At 43.3% G+C, this 14,326-nt stretch overlaps 1 protein-coding gene across 1 annotated transcript in view; it reads right to left on the bottom strand.

Annotated features, from left to right (window-relative positions):
* Positions 1 to 14,326, bottom strand: part of ANTXR1 (ANTXR cell adhesion molecule 1) — a 181,156-nt gene that overhangs the window by 148,744 nt on the left and 18,086 nt on the right. Inside the window, exons 4-8 of the mRNA XM_073325259.2 lie at positions 9,458 to 9,539; positions 7,737 to 7,770; positions 6,005 to 6,084; positions 4,570 to 4,638; positions 2,070 to 2,150 (exon numbers count right to left, since the gene is read on the bottom strand). Coding sequence (XP_073181360.1) covers positions 2,070 to 2,150; positions 4,570 to 4,638; positions 6,005 to 6,084; positions 7,737 to 7,770; positions 9,458 to 9,539 — 346 coding nt within the window. The remainder of the gene's footprint in view (positions 1 to 2,069; positions 2,151 to 4,569; positions 4,639 to 6,004; positions 6,085 to 7,736; positions 7,771 to 9,457; positions 9,540 to 14,326) is intronic.

Genomic DNA, 14,326 nt, shown 5'->3' with positions numbered 1-14,326 from the left:
TCAGGTAGCATTTGGGGCATATTCTGGCTATACAGTAGGACTCACCGGAAAGCATAATCACCTGGCAGGAAATTTCCCATGGTTTTGCAGCTAGACCATCATTGTCTATTCACAGTCCCACCACAAACTTCCTTCAGCAGTTATATCTTCTGGTGTAGCTGGTAAATGGCGCAGCACTTAACTGAATTAGCTCAGAATTAGGCTCCCGAGACTGAAATCTTATGTTTTATCATATACAGCCACACAGAGAATGTCAGAGAGCCACCTCTGGATTTCATTAAAGACAGCTGCAAAGAGAATGCCAGGCTTAGAACCAAGATTTTAAGAAGACAGCCAACACCTGATCATCCAAGAGAAAATTTGGGGAAAGCAGCTCCATGTTTGCAAAATGTCAGGAAACCAGTAATATGGGATCACCTTCCTTCAGCAAGAAAAAGAGCTGGGGAACCAGAGCTTGTCTTGGAAAGAATAGTTTTTGCTTGATACCATGTGGTCAGGATAGCATGTAACTACTGTAAAAAACAGAAATCCTAGATCCCTTTTCTGAAGCTGACTTTCCTTGCTCTGGGGTTTTATCAACAACAACAAAACATACCAAATGGCCAGGACAGAGACACACATTTAAAAGGATTCCCCATCCGGCACCATACCCCTGGGAAACTCAATCCGTTATAATAGCTATGTGTGGCAAGTGAGCAAAGGAAAACTATTTTAAAAAATCCCCAAATAGATCCTTTCCTAGAGAACATTTGGAATAATTTTACATTTTTTTTAAAATTAATGGTCCAGTCAGTCCCTCATGTGGTGCTTTCCCTGCTCTGCCCAGGGAGGCTTTGGAAATGCATTGAGTCAGACAGGATTACTCAGAACCACTGGAGTCAGGGATGGAAGGGCCCAACAGGTCTCAATCCTATTCCCATTGAAGTTAATGGGGATATATGCATGAGTGAAGCAAGCGTAGCTGGGATGTGTATATTAGTCCTGGGACCTGTATGCTACTCCGTGGTTTGCATTACCATTTTCTACAACTCTCTTTGGATCCTGATGCTGCTGCCAGGGAAGCACATGGCAAAACTCCGATTGAACAGGACGGGGGCTGTCGACTCTAGAGTGTCACCAACTCTGAGAGGAGGTTAGTTTTGTTTTTGGTTTAGTGCTGGTGGCCTGTGATATACAGAAGATCTATTATCTATACAGAAGATCTGTAAGATCTATACAGAAGATATATTAGAAGATCTGGTGGTCCCGTCTGGCCTTAAACTCTATAATTCTATGAATTCCCCAACTGCTTCCTATCGCTGCAGCTGCCACGTGGGAAGTTCAGGCAGCTGAATAACTCTAGAGGAGAAATATAGCCAAGCAGAGAAATGGCCTGTTTGCAGGGACGCCCAACCTATGAACATCTCAGTGAGAATGGCTGGCTTTTTAGGACTTCAGGCAAGCTAGGAATATCTGTCTCCTATTTCCCCATCATCTTCATGCTCTGCTTTCTTTAATGAAGAGGGACAATGATTTCTAGTGTTTTTGTCCTGTCTAGATTTAAGTCTAGCATCTATGCAGTATCACTGTACAGTCCTGTACCATGGTGGGGCGGGAAATACCACAGAGAACCAAAACTCAGGAAGCAGTGTGTTTCAATGGTTGGGCCAGGGGACTGGGATCCTGGATTCTACTCACAGCTCTGCCACTGACCCACTGTGACACTTCATCCTCTCACTGCCTCAGTTTCCCCCATGTGTAAAATGGGAATACCAGCACTTGCTGTACTTACAACTTCTCATGGGAATGAGTAATTTTTGTACGGGATGGGGAGACTAGAGCTGGGCAAAATGTTCTGATGTCTGAAATTTCAGTTACTTTGTTTTGGGGGATTCAGAGGGAAGGAAAACATCAGGAAAAATTTTCATGATTTCTTTCTTTCATGATTTGTCCTCCAGCTAAAGCAGAGAAAGCGTTAAAAAGCAATACAGTGACAATGACCTGTCACTTAGAGTATGATAGACAGGTTCCCCCAGCCACCGCACACATGCATACACGTCCGCACACATACAGCCAAGATTAATACTCACAGAATCTATGATCCCACGCAGGGCTTCAAAGCCATCATTCACTGGGAAGACATGATCCTTGCTGTCAGCAATTCGAGCCAGCTGACAGAACAGCAAAAAATAGAAAAACCAACAATGGTATAAATTAGCCAGCTGTCAGCAAATTAAAATGCGTCCATTTGCAAATAAAAATCAATACTCAGTGGAGTGTGGATTGCTAATATGCTGTAACTCTTTGGACCTTAGCTCACAGTTAATACCATGGGCCTGGTTCGTTTTAAGGGACCTGTGCTGGGAGTCAGAAAAGGTTTCCTGAAGTTGGCAGGTGAGAAGCAGAGGCCACGTGCCCAAGGGTGAATGATCACAGAGCCAGCAGCAATAGGAAAATGGGTAGATAGTGGGAGGCAGTGGGTCTGTGTGAGGAGGGGGGAAAACAAAGAACAGGTGGCATATGGGCATTTTGTGGTCTCCTTTGGCTGGAAAGAGAGAGGCCAGAAACGCCACACCGGAGGAGGTGAAAGACAAGTTTATTCGCCTTTGGAGTGCTAGGGGTTAAGGAGAATGGTGAGCACAGCTCAGGAAGAATGAGCTCTCCATGCAGCAGCTGGAGCAGAATCAAGTTTTATTTCTGCGACGGGGACATTGGTTTTAATAATTCTCTCGAACAGCAGGGGTAACATCACCCAGCGGCTTGGGGCTCAGCCTCCCCTGAAGCTTTACAAATTGGAGGCAGAGAACTAGCCACACACTCATCTCTAAGCCTCACAAGCCTCCCGCCCCATCACCCCTGTCGATCAGTTCTATGTATAATAAGAATTAAAATAAACACATATAGACGATTCTTAAAACAAACACACACACGCTCCAGGTTTGCACCCACAGGGAAAAGCCCAGGCTATTGAGTGCCCTCTTCTATGAAGCAATGTCATTAAATTGCTTCGGGATCATAAACCAAGACATAGCAATGACAGTCAATGGGTGGATTTATAGTTTCCTGAATTCATTCTCTATGGTCTTTCTGCTGGAAGCTTCTGGGGTTTCGAACAACAGTGGGGCTTTATCATCGAACTTGAGTTAACCTCTCCAATGCCTTGATGACTTCAGGCTGGGCCCGTCTCGATGGTCAGTCCTCTCTCCTCCCTTTGCCTTTGCATAAGGCTTGTCTATATTGGAGATTTGTGCATCCAGGGTAAATGCACCAGTGCAAACCTCTAATATAGATGTGCTTCACTAAGGTAAAAAGTGTCTTGTGCCACTGCAGGTCTACCCTGGTTACAAACCAGGGAAAGCTGTGAGCTATTTGCACTAGGGGTCTGCCATGGGGAAGTTATCATGGCACAACTACACTAGTGCAAAAATCCTCAGTGTTGACAAGACCATAGAGCGGGAATCTAATTTCTCGCCACCTCCACAAACACTCTTATTTTCTTGCCTCATCTTACATTAGGGGTGGGACGTGAACGACAGCCCTGCACCCAAATACAACCACAAGCTTCATTGCAGACCAGGCCTATCTCTGGATCTTGCTGGCTGTTTTTAGAGCTCTGCAATACTCAGGGAATTTGGTTCACAGGAGTTAGTATAAAGCTTTTCTTTGTGTTTCCTTTGGGCAGGGGTGACATGGGGTTTAATCTGCCTCGAGGGGAACCTCATTTGACGTTCAAATGAAAAACCAAAGACTCAGACTTGAAACCAGTAATAACCAGAGAGTTTTTCCTTGCCTACATCAAAACAATGAAACCCGCACTTGTCCCACATTAACTCAATCCTAGGCCCAGGTTCATTGGAAACCATCAGGCTCTTCACTGTACCTTCCAACAAGCTTAGCCGGGGTCTGTAGCTAAATCCACGATGAGATGAGTTTGATAAGTTTCTCTTTCTTTTTTATTATTCATTTTTCATTATTATTCATTATTCATTTAGATTCATTTTTATTATTCAGGGGAGAAAGAGTGCTGGGTATTTTGGACTGGACACTATGGCAAGTCCTAAAGGAAGCGGAAGTCTAGGAAGATTTATAATAACTAGGGGGAGCCAAGGTTATTGGAGTTTAACAGATGTCAATAATTCAATTAAGATCCCAGAAGGGATATGTATGGGCCAGATCCTCAGCTGGTGTAAATAGGAATAGTTCCATTGACTTCTATGGAGTACCCATCAATTTATGCTAGCTGAAGTTCTAGCTCTTATATGGACATGAATAGCACCTGAACTTGCCCCAGCCCAGCTCAGTTGAAAAGTCCACCCATAGCTGCTGTATGTGAACCAACAGCATATAGAAAAGGAGTACTTGTGGCACCTTAGAGACTAACCACTTTATTTGAGCATGAGCTTTCGTGAGCTACAGCTCACTTCATCGAAAGCTCATGCTCAAATAAATTGGTTAGTCTCTAAGGTGCCACAAGTCCTCCTTTTCTTTTTGCAAATACAGACTAACACGGCTGTTACTCTGAAACCTGTCAACAGCATATAGTCCACCTTTGCCAGAATTCCAAACAAATGGAAAAAATGACTAATTTACCTGTGTTTCATTGAAATCTTTCACCCCAACACAGTACACTGTGGCTCCCAGGTCACGAGATCGATTAGCCTGGAACCAGAGTGCAAAACTTTTAAATAAACAGGTACACGTTACAGATGCAGATTTCTGTACATTTGTAATTATATTTTTAATATCGCCATCCTGCTGTCATTCTGTCAGTGCAACCCTCCTCAAAATCAAGGACTAGGGGCATGATAAGGGACAGAATTAAAAGTCTCAGGGCCAAAAATCTACTCTCAGATCTGGATAGCAGATCTTAACTCTAACATTCTGCTCTCCTGCAGATGCAGAAGTTTGTCTATTCCTATAGTAGCTACTTGCATGGTAAACAAAAACAATGTATACCATTCTTGTATCCCACAAATCCAATTTCTAGCCATTCTAACTTAACAATATTTGCCCATTGAAAGTGTGCAGTATAAAACAAATGAAACAGGTTCAGCCCTCCAAGTTTATATAATTTCTAAGGACAGTGGAAGCTCTGGAAAAAAATGGTATGTATTGCTCCTAGGATCTATGATAACCATGGTATCTCCTCATACTTAGTGTAGGAGGCATTTCAGTACAATAGCGATTGCAGAGCTATAGCAGGTAGTTATTTACAATATCATTAAAAGGGGACGTGGAGAATTTGCACCAAAGAAATTCTTCTCTTTTGAATTTCTCTTTTTAAACCATTTATTTATAAGTATTCTGGTATTCAAAGTCCGTTAGGAAAACACTTCTCTTGCAAGGCCTTGTTACTGAATTGGTGACTTTTGGGGCCAGCTCTTCAAAAGAGCGCACGGCCAGATTTTCAAGTGTGGAGCATCAAGAATTGGGGGCCAAATTTTCCAAAAGAGCCCAGCACCACTCAGCAGCTCCCACTGTGACACTTACAGACATATTTTTGGAAGCGATCAGAACTCGAAGTGCTTTTTTAAAACTTGAGCAGAAGTCTTGTGGTTTGAAAGCCTTGCAGAAATCTTGCTTCTATTAGTATTTTTATCCCTACAAACACATGCATTCTTAGCATACATATCTTGTTTTGGCAGAAATTACAGAAACCTGTCCCAAGGGCATGGACCATAAGGGTACGTCTACACTGTTATCATAGGGTGTGACTCCAGCACATGTGGATATATCCAAGCTAGCTTTAATTTAGCTAGTTCAGATATCAATTTGTAGCATCACGGGCTTCGACATGAGCTGCACAAGCCCACCCAGAACCCTGGGTAATTACTTGCATGGCTAGCCCATGCTGCTACAGCTTCTCTTCTCCAGTACATAGATTCATAGATACTAAGGTCAGAAGGGACCATTATGATCATCTAGTCTGACCTCCTGCACAACGCAGGCCACAGAATTTCACCCACCCACTCCTGCTAGATTAAAACCCTGTGATTGCAGTATCGCCAGGCCCTGAATCTCTTACCTCACGCTCAGCGTAAAAGAAGAGGTCTTCATGGAGTTCGCCATCCGTCAGCGCAATGATGACACTAGCAGTTCTGTAACCTAAATAAATTAAACAAAGAATCTTTCACAAAAAAAGAGCACAAAGGACTAAACTGGTGCACCAAACACCTAGCCAGTAGTGGGCTGAAAGGGTCAGAAGTGATATATTCCAAACTTTATATCCTTCACTTCTGTTTAACACTCTACATTAAAAAGGCCCCAAGTTTCAATGGAAATTTTTGACCACTTTTAACAAACACCTGTCTACTGCACCAGCCCTCCAGGATTGGCCTGGAGTCACCCGGAATCGGCATCGATCTCTCGGTGACTATTGAAAGCAATCCGGGAGATTTTAGTAGGATATTTTAAGAAAATGACATTACGTCATGTTGGGAGAAAAAATCTCCCAGAATAGCTTCAGTCAGAGTTGGCAACCCTTAAAGCTTAATTCATCTTCATCCTTTCAATCGTATATACTGACAGTGGAGTTGTAACAAGAAGACTGTAATCTTCTTTTATAATATTGATTGTAGCCCAGGCTTGTATGGGCTTCTTTCTGTGTAAATTTACAGCAGCGCTGACTGGAATTAATTTGGGTTTCTGGCAACAGACGCTTGGTATAAATCCAAAACAGCTCCATAGTCATGCATTACACGTGAACATTAATATTTCACTTTAGTAAAAGCTAAATATAAGTTGAAGGTTGTTTCTGAAAAAGTGAAAATCTGGCTAATTAACAGCATTTTTAAATGTCCTAAGTCATCAGGAGGATTTTCCTGCAGTTATGAACAGCTGTGCATTTGTCTGTGCTGATAAAGAGAAAAAAAACAACTTTTTCTGGAACGATCTGGTTTGGGTCCATTTGCTTTTGCAGATAGGCACAAACTTTCCTTCTGTTTCTGTGACCAGACTATCACACAGCCTGTGCCAGGGTTCCTGACCTTGGGGAGTTTTAAAGATGGAAGGAGGAGCCTGTACTCATGGGACACTGAATGTCCTTGTAGAAATGAATGAGGGTGTTATATGGTAAGGCTGTGAATTTCAAAGCATCTGTAGGAAACCAAGTACTCAACTCCTGCTGAAAGTCAATGGGATTTGGGCACCTATCTTGCTTAGTCTCCTTTGAAAATCCCAGCCTAGACTAATAAAAAGGTTCTCTCACACAATCATGCAACAATAAAAGGGCAATGACTTGATGAAAAACACTGGAAAACACAATGAGTACAAAGAAAACAGAATGCCAGGCCTTGTGAAAATACAAAATACATAGGCCTATATTTGCAGAATTGTGTCTGATTCTCCACTGATTTGCACATTGCATCATCATTTGTATCTCTGCAGTGTGAGATTATATATATATATATGGGGGGGTAGTTAATGGGGCTGAGCTTCCCAGACAGAGTCTCAGACTGGCACGGTGAAGTTTTGTTGTTTTGCACTGCCATATGGAACCGACACCAAATCAAGCACTTTAAGCACTGAGGGATCACTAAGCATCACACCACCAATCTTCCTCTTTATACAACTGGCCCACAGTCCTCAATATGAAATGTATTCAAAGTCCTTTATTGCTCTTCAGTGTGAATTGAATAACCTTGAATTCCTGCAAAAAGCAACAGTCACACCCGTGTCCTGTAATAAGTTTACGCTCCAGGACTGAAGTCTACCACACAGACAGAAAGCGAGGGGAGCAGGGAAACACACTCTCTTACCTTGCACATTTTCATAGTAAATCTGTTCGCTTGCCTGAAATTAAATCCAAACAGCAGCATTAGCAATAACTGAATAATACTTAGTGGTTGCTCCTAACTGACCTGCTGACAACCTGGAAGTGGCAGCAAGATACCAAATTTGGAGTCTGCATTTTATAACAGGTAACATTCATTCTGAAATTAATGTCCCCTTTAAATTCTGTAACCGCATGCAAAAAACTTTTGCTGCACAATTTTGTTTTCAATTTTACATTTTCCTCTGCTTAGGCTCAGTTCCAAGAGCTGGGGGTTCACTCTGCATGTATCCTGACACTCTTTTGTACCTGTGTTCCCTTGCCAACCAGTGAGATGGACATTATAGCATACCTCATCATTTACTTAGTGTGTCATGGTCAAATTTATCCCAGGAGCATCACCATTGACTGTAATGAATTTGGGAGCCCCCAGCCTAGTGCCTGGGCTAATTTTAGTGTGCTCTTAATATTATTATGTCTATTGCTGTAGCACATAAAAGCCGCAGTCATGGACCAGGGCCCCATTGTGCTAGGTACTGTACATATAAACAACAAAAAGACGGTCCCTGCCTCCAAAGAGATAACAATCTAGGATAAGACAAGAGACAAGAGATGCAGGGAGACACACAGACAAGGGAGTACAAGGATACTATGTGTGCCCTACACTTTAATTCAGCTCATCCAAACGGGGTGAGCTAGCAGGAGTTGTGTTAATCTTATCTCAGGTGGAAATTCCTCTGTCTGCATCTTATGCTTTACACATGAACAAGCAGATTTTGCAAGACAGAGGTCAGAAACTTCTGTGTGTATCAGAGTTTGGAATTAAGAGATGGGTCTGCATCTGGGCTTTGAATTCCTCTTTGAAGCTGGGATTCTGTTTGCTGAATTTGGTTCTGGCTTTGGATTTTGAGTATCCCTGTAAGGTTTGGGGGTGTTGGGGTCTGGGAGTTTTTTCAGGCTCATCTCTGGCTAGAACCAAATCTTGGCTAGCTCTCCTTGCATCCTGGAAAGCACTGTAATTTTCCCATGTGCTGGATTACAGGAATGCAATTCATCTTCATTGTGGGGCATAATCACTTCCAAAAACCTCTAAAATGTTTAGTGAAGGTGGGAGACAGGGATAAAGAAATCCTGCGTGGTTTGCATGCAAATGTTTGAGCTAATAAAGTCTGCAGCAGGGCAGGGCAAGAGGGAGAGGAGACTACAAGGTGGGGTGGCTCAGCCACCCCATGGAACAGGCTGTTATCCCAGCTCTCAAACCTAGCTGACTACCTGCAGGATCCACTCAAGGCCAAGGCCAGCCACACAAGGGCCCTTGCAGCTTCAGGGTCTCCTGCAGCTTGCCCCCTTTCGCAGCATAGCTCCAAATGGAGCTGTATGGACAGGATTCAGCTGTCCAGTGCCCTCGATCCCTCTCCTGAACAGGTAATACCCAACACTGAAGGCAGGGACACAGGAAGATACTATAGCCTGAGGAGATAATATTCCAGCCGAAAGTCTGCAGGGTGAATGATGTACACCCATCCCCACATAGCCCTGTTCCTCAATCTTTCTGCCTTCAGGATCCCATCCGTTAAGACATGGATAATACCACTTACCTCCCCGGAGCTGTTCTATGGCTTCATGAATTAATTAGTGTTCGCAAAGCACTCTGAGCACCCCCCGCCCAAAGACATTGTAGAAGCACTTTAAAATTCGTTTATTCACCCTTTCAAATCCTTCGTGCATGTAAGTGTCGCCTCCTGGCAGAACTTTCTGCAGCTCTTCTAGGCCTTGACGTATCTGATCCCTGAAATATTAAGACAGACGCTCCCTTAGATCTGTTAGCAACTGTCAGGTAGGTCAGGATCTGACATGTGGGCGGATGGGTGGAAGGCAATGGGTACATGCATGGAGGAAAGTCAGGCTATGTCTACACTACTACAGCCTTTGTCAGCAAGCGTATGTCGCTCAGGGGTGTGAAAATTCCACCCCCTGATTGACATAAGTGACACCGACCTAAGCACCGGTGTGCACAGCGCTATATTGGTGGGAGAGCTTCTCCTGCTGACGCAGCTTATGCCGCTTGCGGGGGTGGTTTTTTTATGCCAACGGGCGAGCTTTCTCCCATTGGCATAAAGCGTCTTCACCACACGCACTGCAGCGGTGCTGTGCGTGTAGACATGGCCTAGTCATCTCAGGTCCTGCAATGGATTGCAGCACCCACCCACTGAAGTCAATAGGGCTTCCGGAGCATGCATCCCACTTCCAACAAGGCATTTAAGGCTGGAATGCTCAAAAGAACCGAAGGGGGGCTGAATTTGGGCATCTAAATCCCTGCCTTAAAGGCAAGTATTTGAGAAAGAAAATTGCTACGTTCAGGAATGCCCCTAGTTCCCTCCTCTCGGCCATCTATCTGTGCTAATGTAAATAACCACAAAACGTTTTATTCCATTGGCTACATAATGGCAAGTCAGGCAGTTAAGTACAAACTTTGGCCAAAGTCTTGGTAACCTAAGAATTAAAGGCTTTTATTTTTACGAGGTAACGGGAACACTCGACTGCGTCTCTCTCTAGGGGTGTGAAAACTAGACCAGAGTCGATTTTCATCGCTATTCCCACAGCCTGGAGAAAGCATCACGACAGAAAGATCTCCTCTAATCTGATATTCTGGCATATGTACTTCTCCATACTCACACTCCCTTTACAATGCCAGTATATCTTGCGGCTAGACAAGTGGAGCTGCTGACTTACATCTGGCTCTTATTCTTTAGTCGTGCTTGGTGATGACACAAGCTGAATCAAACAGCCAGGAATGTGATATCGATAATATAAGATCATCCAGCAGGCTCCAGTATATTTGGATATGATGCCTTCCACTCCCAGCCAAACCCAATTTCAAGATTAATGAGCTAATGGAAAAGGCTTTAAGATTCAGGGTGTCCCATTTAATCTTTTGGAAACCCAGGCATAGTGACTGATCAATCAGAAGCTAAGCGGGGGACGGACATGTTTCACTGAGTTGCAGACACCAACATGTAAGAGCGGAGTACAGTTTAGATGTTTTTATAAAGCCCAGATGAAGTCTTTGTGGTATGCGGGGTATCTCTGAATGAACTAATGTTATCTTCATGGGAACTAGATTAAATCAATTTGTATGCAGGACCACACTAACTCTGCAGGCCTGAATGCCAAAGATTTTTAGCCACATGGCCCTAAATCTCTATTGCTGTATGGGTCCAGGATTCTTCCAGGAATGCAAGAGCCAAAAAGGATTTGGGGATAAAATTTCCATGCTTCTATCTATCTGTACCATTTGAGTCTTCAAATGTGGGCAGCCATTCTCTGAGAAATGAGCTCAATTCTGAAAATTATGGAGTTACTGATCCCCAGCTGGAAATACAGGCTTTTTCATGAGTTTTAGGATATAGTGAATCACCCAAATATGATATAGTGAGGCTAGCAATTTCAAAAAACAGACTGTCTCAGGATACTATGGCCCTTCTATTCGTGGATCTTAAAGGAACAAAATACAGAAAAATGAAAAACAAGAATTGAAAAAGTGATCTGGCCTAAATACACTAAAAAATTCCTAAGAACCAAAGAATGCCCACAGTGGGTCAGACCAAAGATCCATCTAGCCCAGTCTCCTGTCTTCGGACAGTGGCCAATGGCAGGTGCTTCAGAGAGAATGAACACAACAGTGTTACACACAAAATGATACACAAAAGTGATCCATCCCCTCTCATCCATTCCCAGCTTCTGGCAATTCAGTTTGGCTTTAGATAAACTGGGCCAAATTCATCTCCATTTATTTCAAAGGAGTTAATTCAAGGATGAGCTTGTCTCAACATTGATAGGCACTTTCAAAATAGGATAGGATGAGATGGAAATTCCAGGACATCAGATCTTATTTTATCTGAACTGAATTCCCCATCCTTTAACAAACAAATTTTCCAAAAGGAAAATTTTCAGAACGATTCAGCTTCTTACAGGCACTAGGTATTCTATATGTTTTCATTTTAAAAGGTTCCTTTTTTGGTGATAACATACTATGGTTAATAAACCCCAGGTAATCAAAGCTTCTTTGATTTGTAATATACATGGCACTGCCTGGCCCCGATTCTGCAATTGGATCTACACAGCTAATCTATCCAGAGCACCAGCCGGGTGGTGAGGGACATCTGCCCTTGTGAAACAGATTGCAGGACTGGGGGCTGAATGAGTCATTGTCAACTGTGACACTAAAGGCAAAGTGGAGTTGTAGAATGCAGTTGGATGGGGGATGGAGTGGGGGGAGATTTTCTCAATAAAAATTAATAACAAAGCCAAGGGTTACTATGCCGATGAAAACATTTTCTGCATTAATATAGATCAGCAATTTTTCAGTTTGAAATTGTGATTTTTAAATTCACAAGCTAAGGTTCCTCTCACCTGGCATGTTCCCTGGGTTCATGCTTCCTGCTAACAGCTCAGTCCTAGAAGAGGCCGAGAGCCTCCCAAGAGGGTCCATCACCTCCAGATGCCCTTGGACACTGGTGAGGCTGAGCACTTAGCAGTAAGCTGAGCATGTGCTTTAGACATGTCCTGAATCAGAGCGTCAGCACTTTGCAAATGGGGCTTCAGCGTTCCATCCGCTTTTTCTGCCGGAGACCTCATACACACTGGCAGCATCCCTTTTCCAAACGGGCTCACCCAAACTAGCACCCAAAGATGCTTTTCTACAAATCCAAGTAAAAGAAAAGGCTATTGATAATTACAGCCTTTGCACACACCTATACCTCAGGAAGGCTGATGATACATGCCAACAGATCCACATTTTACCTGTCAGTCCTCCAATCGAAACAGAAGACTTACACCCGCCAGCATGCTGGATTTTGGCTGGTGCCACACTACCGTCCTGCCTGACATCAACATCATTTCTAGGTCTGTTGGGTAAGCTTATACATTCCCATATGGGAACAAAGGTTTCACATACATAAGTAGCAGGTCTTCTTATGTATGTGACATGCAGCCTTGCAAAAGTCTCCTTGCCCATTCAGTATGGGGGTGGGTTTTCATCTGATAATCGAGTTAAATACCATTCATTTTCTCATTGTCTTCCGTTGTTATAGTTAATGGCAGAGCGGTAGATTTCATGCCCTGACTGGCCAGTTTTAATAGCATTTTTTAGGCTGGTATGTATGTAGACTATACTATAGGAAAGTGGCCAGATTCCTATTAGTTCATAAACAGGAGCTATGCTGGTATGCAATCTCAGAGAAGTCAAATATGTAAAACATATGCTATTCATATAGCATTCACATGTGTTACACATATTTTTTCTTCCACGTGGCAATGAAGTTAACAGGGGAAACTGTAGTGATTAAAGGGGCCTGATCCAACTTACACTGAAGTCAATGAAAAGACTCCCATTGATTTTCTAAGAGGGACCAATGGGAATACTTTCCGGCCCGGTCAAAAAAACACCCAACCCACCGAGATCCTCAGTTTGCCTATGTTATAGCTCCTTACTCCTTGCAAAGGCTTCTCATTAATCTTAATATCCATCACAAATACCTCTAAGTAATTATATACATCAGTCAATTCCAAACCCCCATCCACTTCAAGACACTTCCCATAATAGTACAGGGACCCCAAACAAACTGTCTGGAAAGAGGTGAACTGGAGATGGAAAAAATAATGTTTGGAAAAGCACTGGGCTCCTCTGCACTGGCGGTAAAAGCAACCCCGCTCCTCCCCTTCCAGCATGGAGAAAAGGCAAGGAAATCAAAGGACAGGCCTATGATGGGGAAACAATGTCTTGCTCTGATTTCTCTCTTTCTTCCCCTTTCAATACTCCCCAAGTCAAGCAACCAGTATGTGCTCTTCAGACAGATCAGAACTGGCACATATTCAGCTTTCCAAATCTGGCACACAGGTGCTTCCTCTGCTATTAGGCAGTTATGAAACCTGCTGTCAGGGTGTTTTGGTTTATGGCAGGGGGAGATAGATTATTGGGGAGGGGGGTGTCTTTTTCTTTAAATGGTGAAGGAACCACCTACAGATGTTTCTCGGGAGATTGACAGTAGTTCCCACACTTTGCACAAACAGAGACATTCTTGTTCTGTACATTTGGTCTCTCGCCCCTAGAGCGGAGGTGAGTAAACTCCATGAAAGGTCCTGAAAAGTGAGAATAAGATCCTGAAGCGGAGGGTTATTCTCTGAAGGTGAGATTTTCAAAGCTGCCTGAAGGGATCTGGATTAACTACAATGGAAACTGTGCATCCAGATCCCTTAGATAGCTTTGAAAACTCTCAGGGCAAGTTGTTAGAGTTTACCCTTCCACGGGCTAGATCCCACTCCCACCCTGCACGCCTAGTTCTACTCAGAATCCTCTAGGGAAAGCAAGACCCCCATAGAATTCCTATTGGTATTCTTGCAGTTACCCACACAAAGAAGACCCTTTTCAAAACAATTGCTCCAAACTTGATCTTTCTGATTTTCCAATTCAACTGCTTTACTGACCGCAGATTGGTATTCCGGATCACCTTATTAATATAAGGTTATTAAAAAACAGGTATGAGTACGACAAGTTTACACAATGCTTTACAAAAC

Source organism: Lepidochelys kempii, chromosome 26, assembly GCF_965140285.1.
Source record: "Lepidochelys kempii isolate rLepKem1 chromosome 26, rLepKem1.hap1, whole genome shotgun sequence".
Classification (NCBI taxonomy): Eukaryota; Metazoa; Chordata; order Testudines; family Cheloniidae; genus Lepidochelys; species Lepidochelys kempii.
This window is presented reverse-complemented; position numbering and strand designations above follow the sequence as displayed.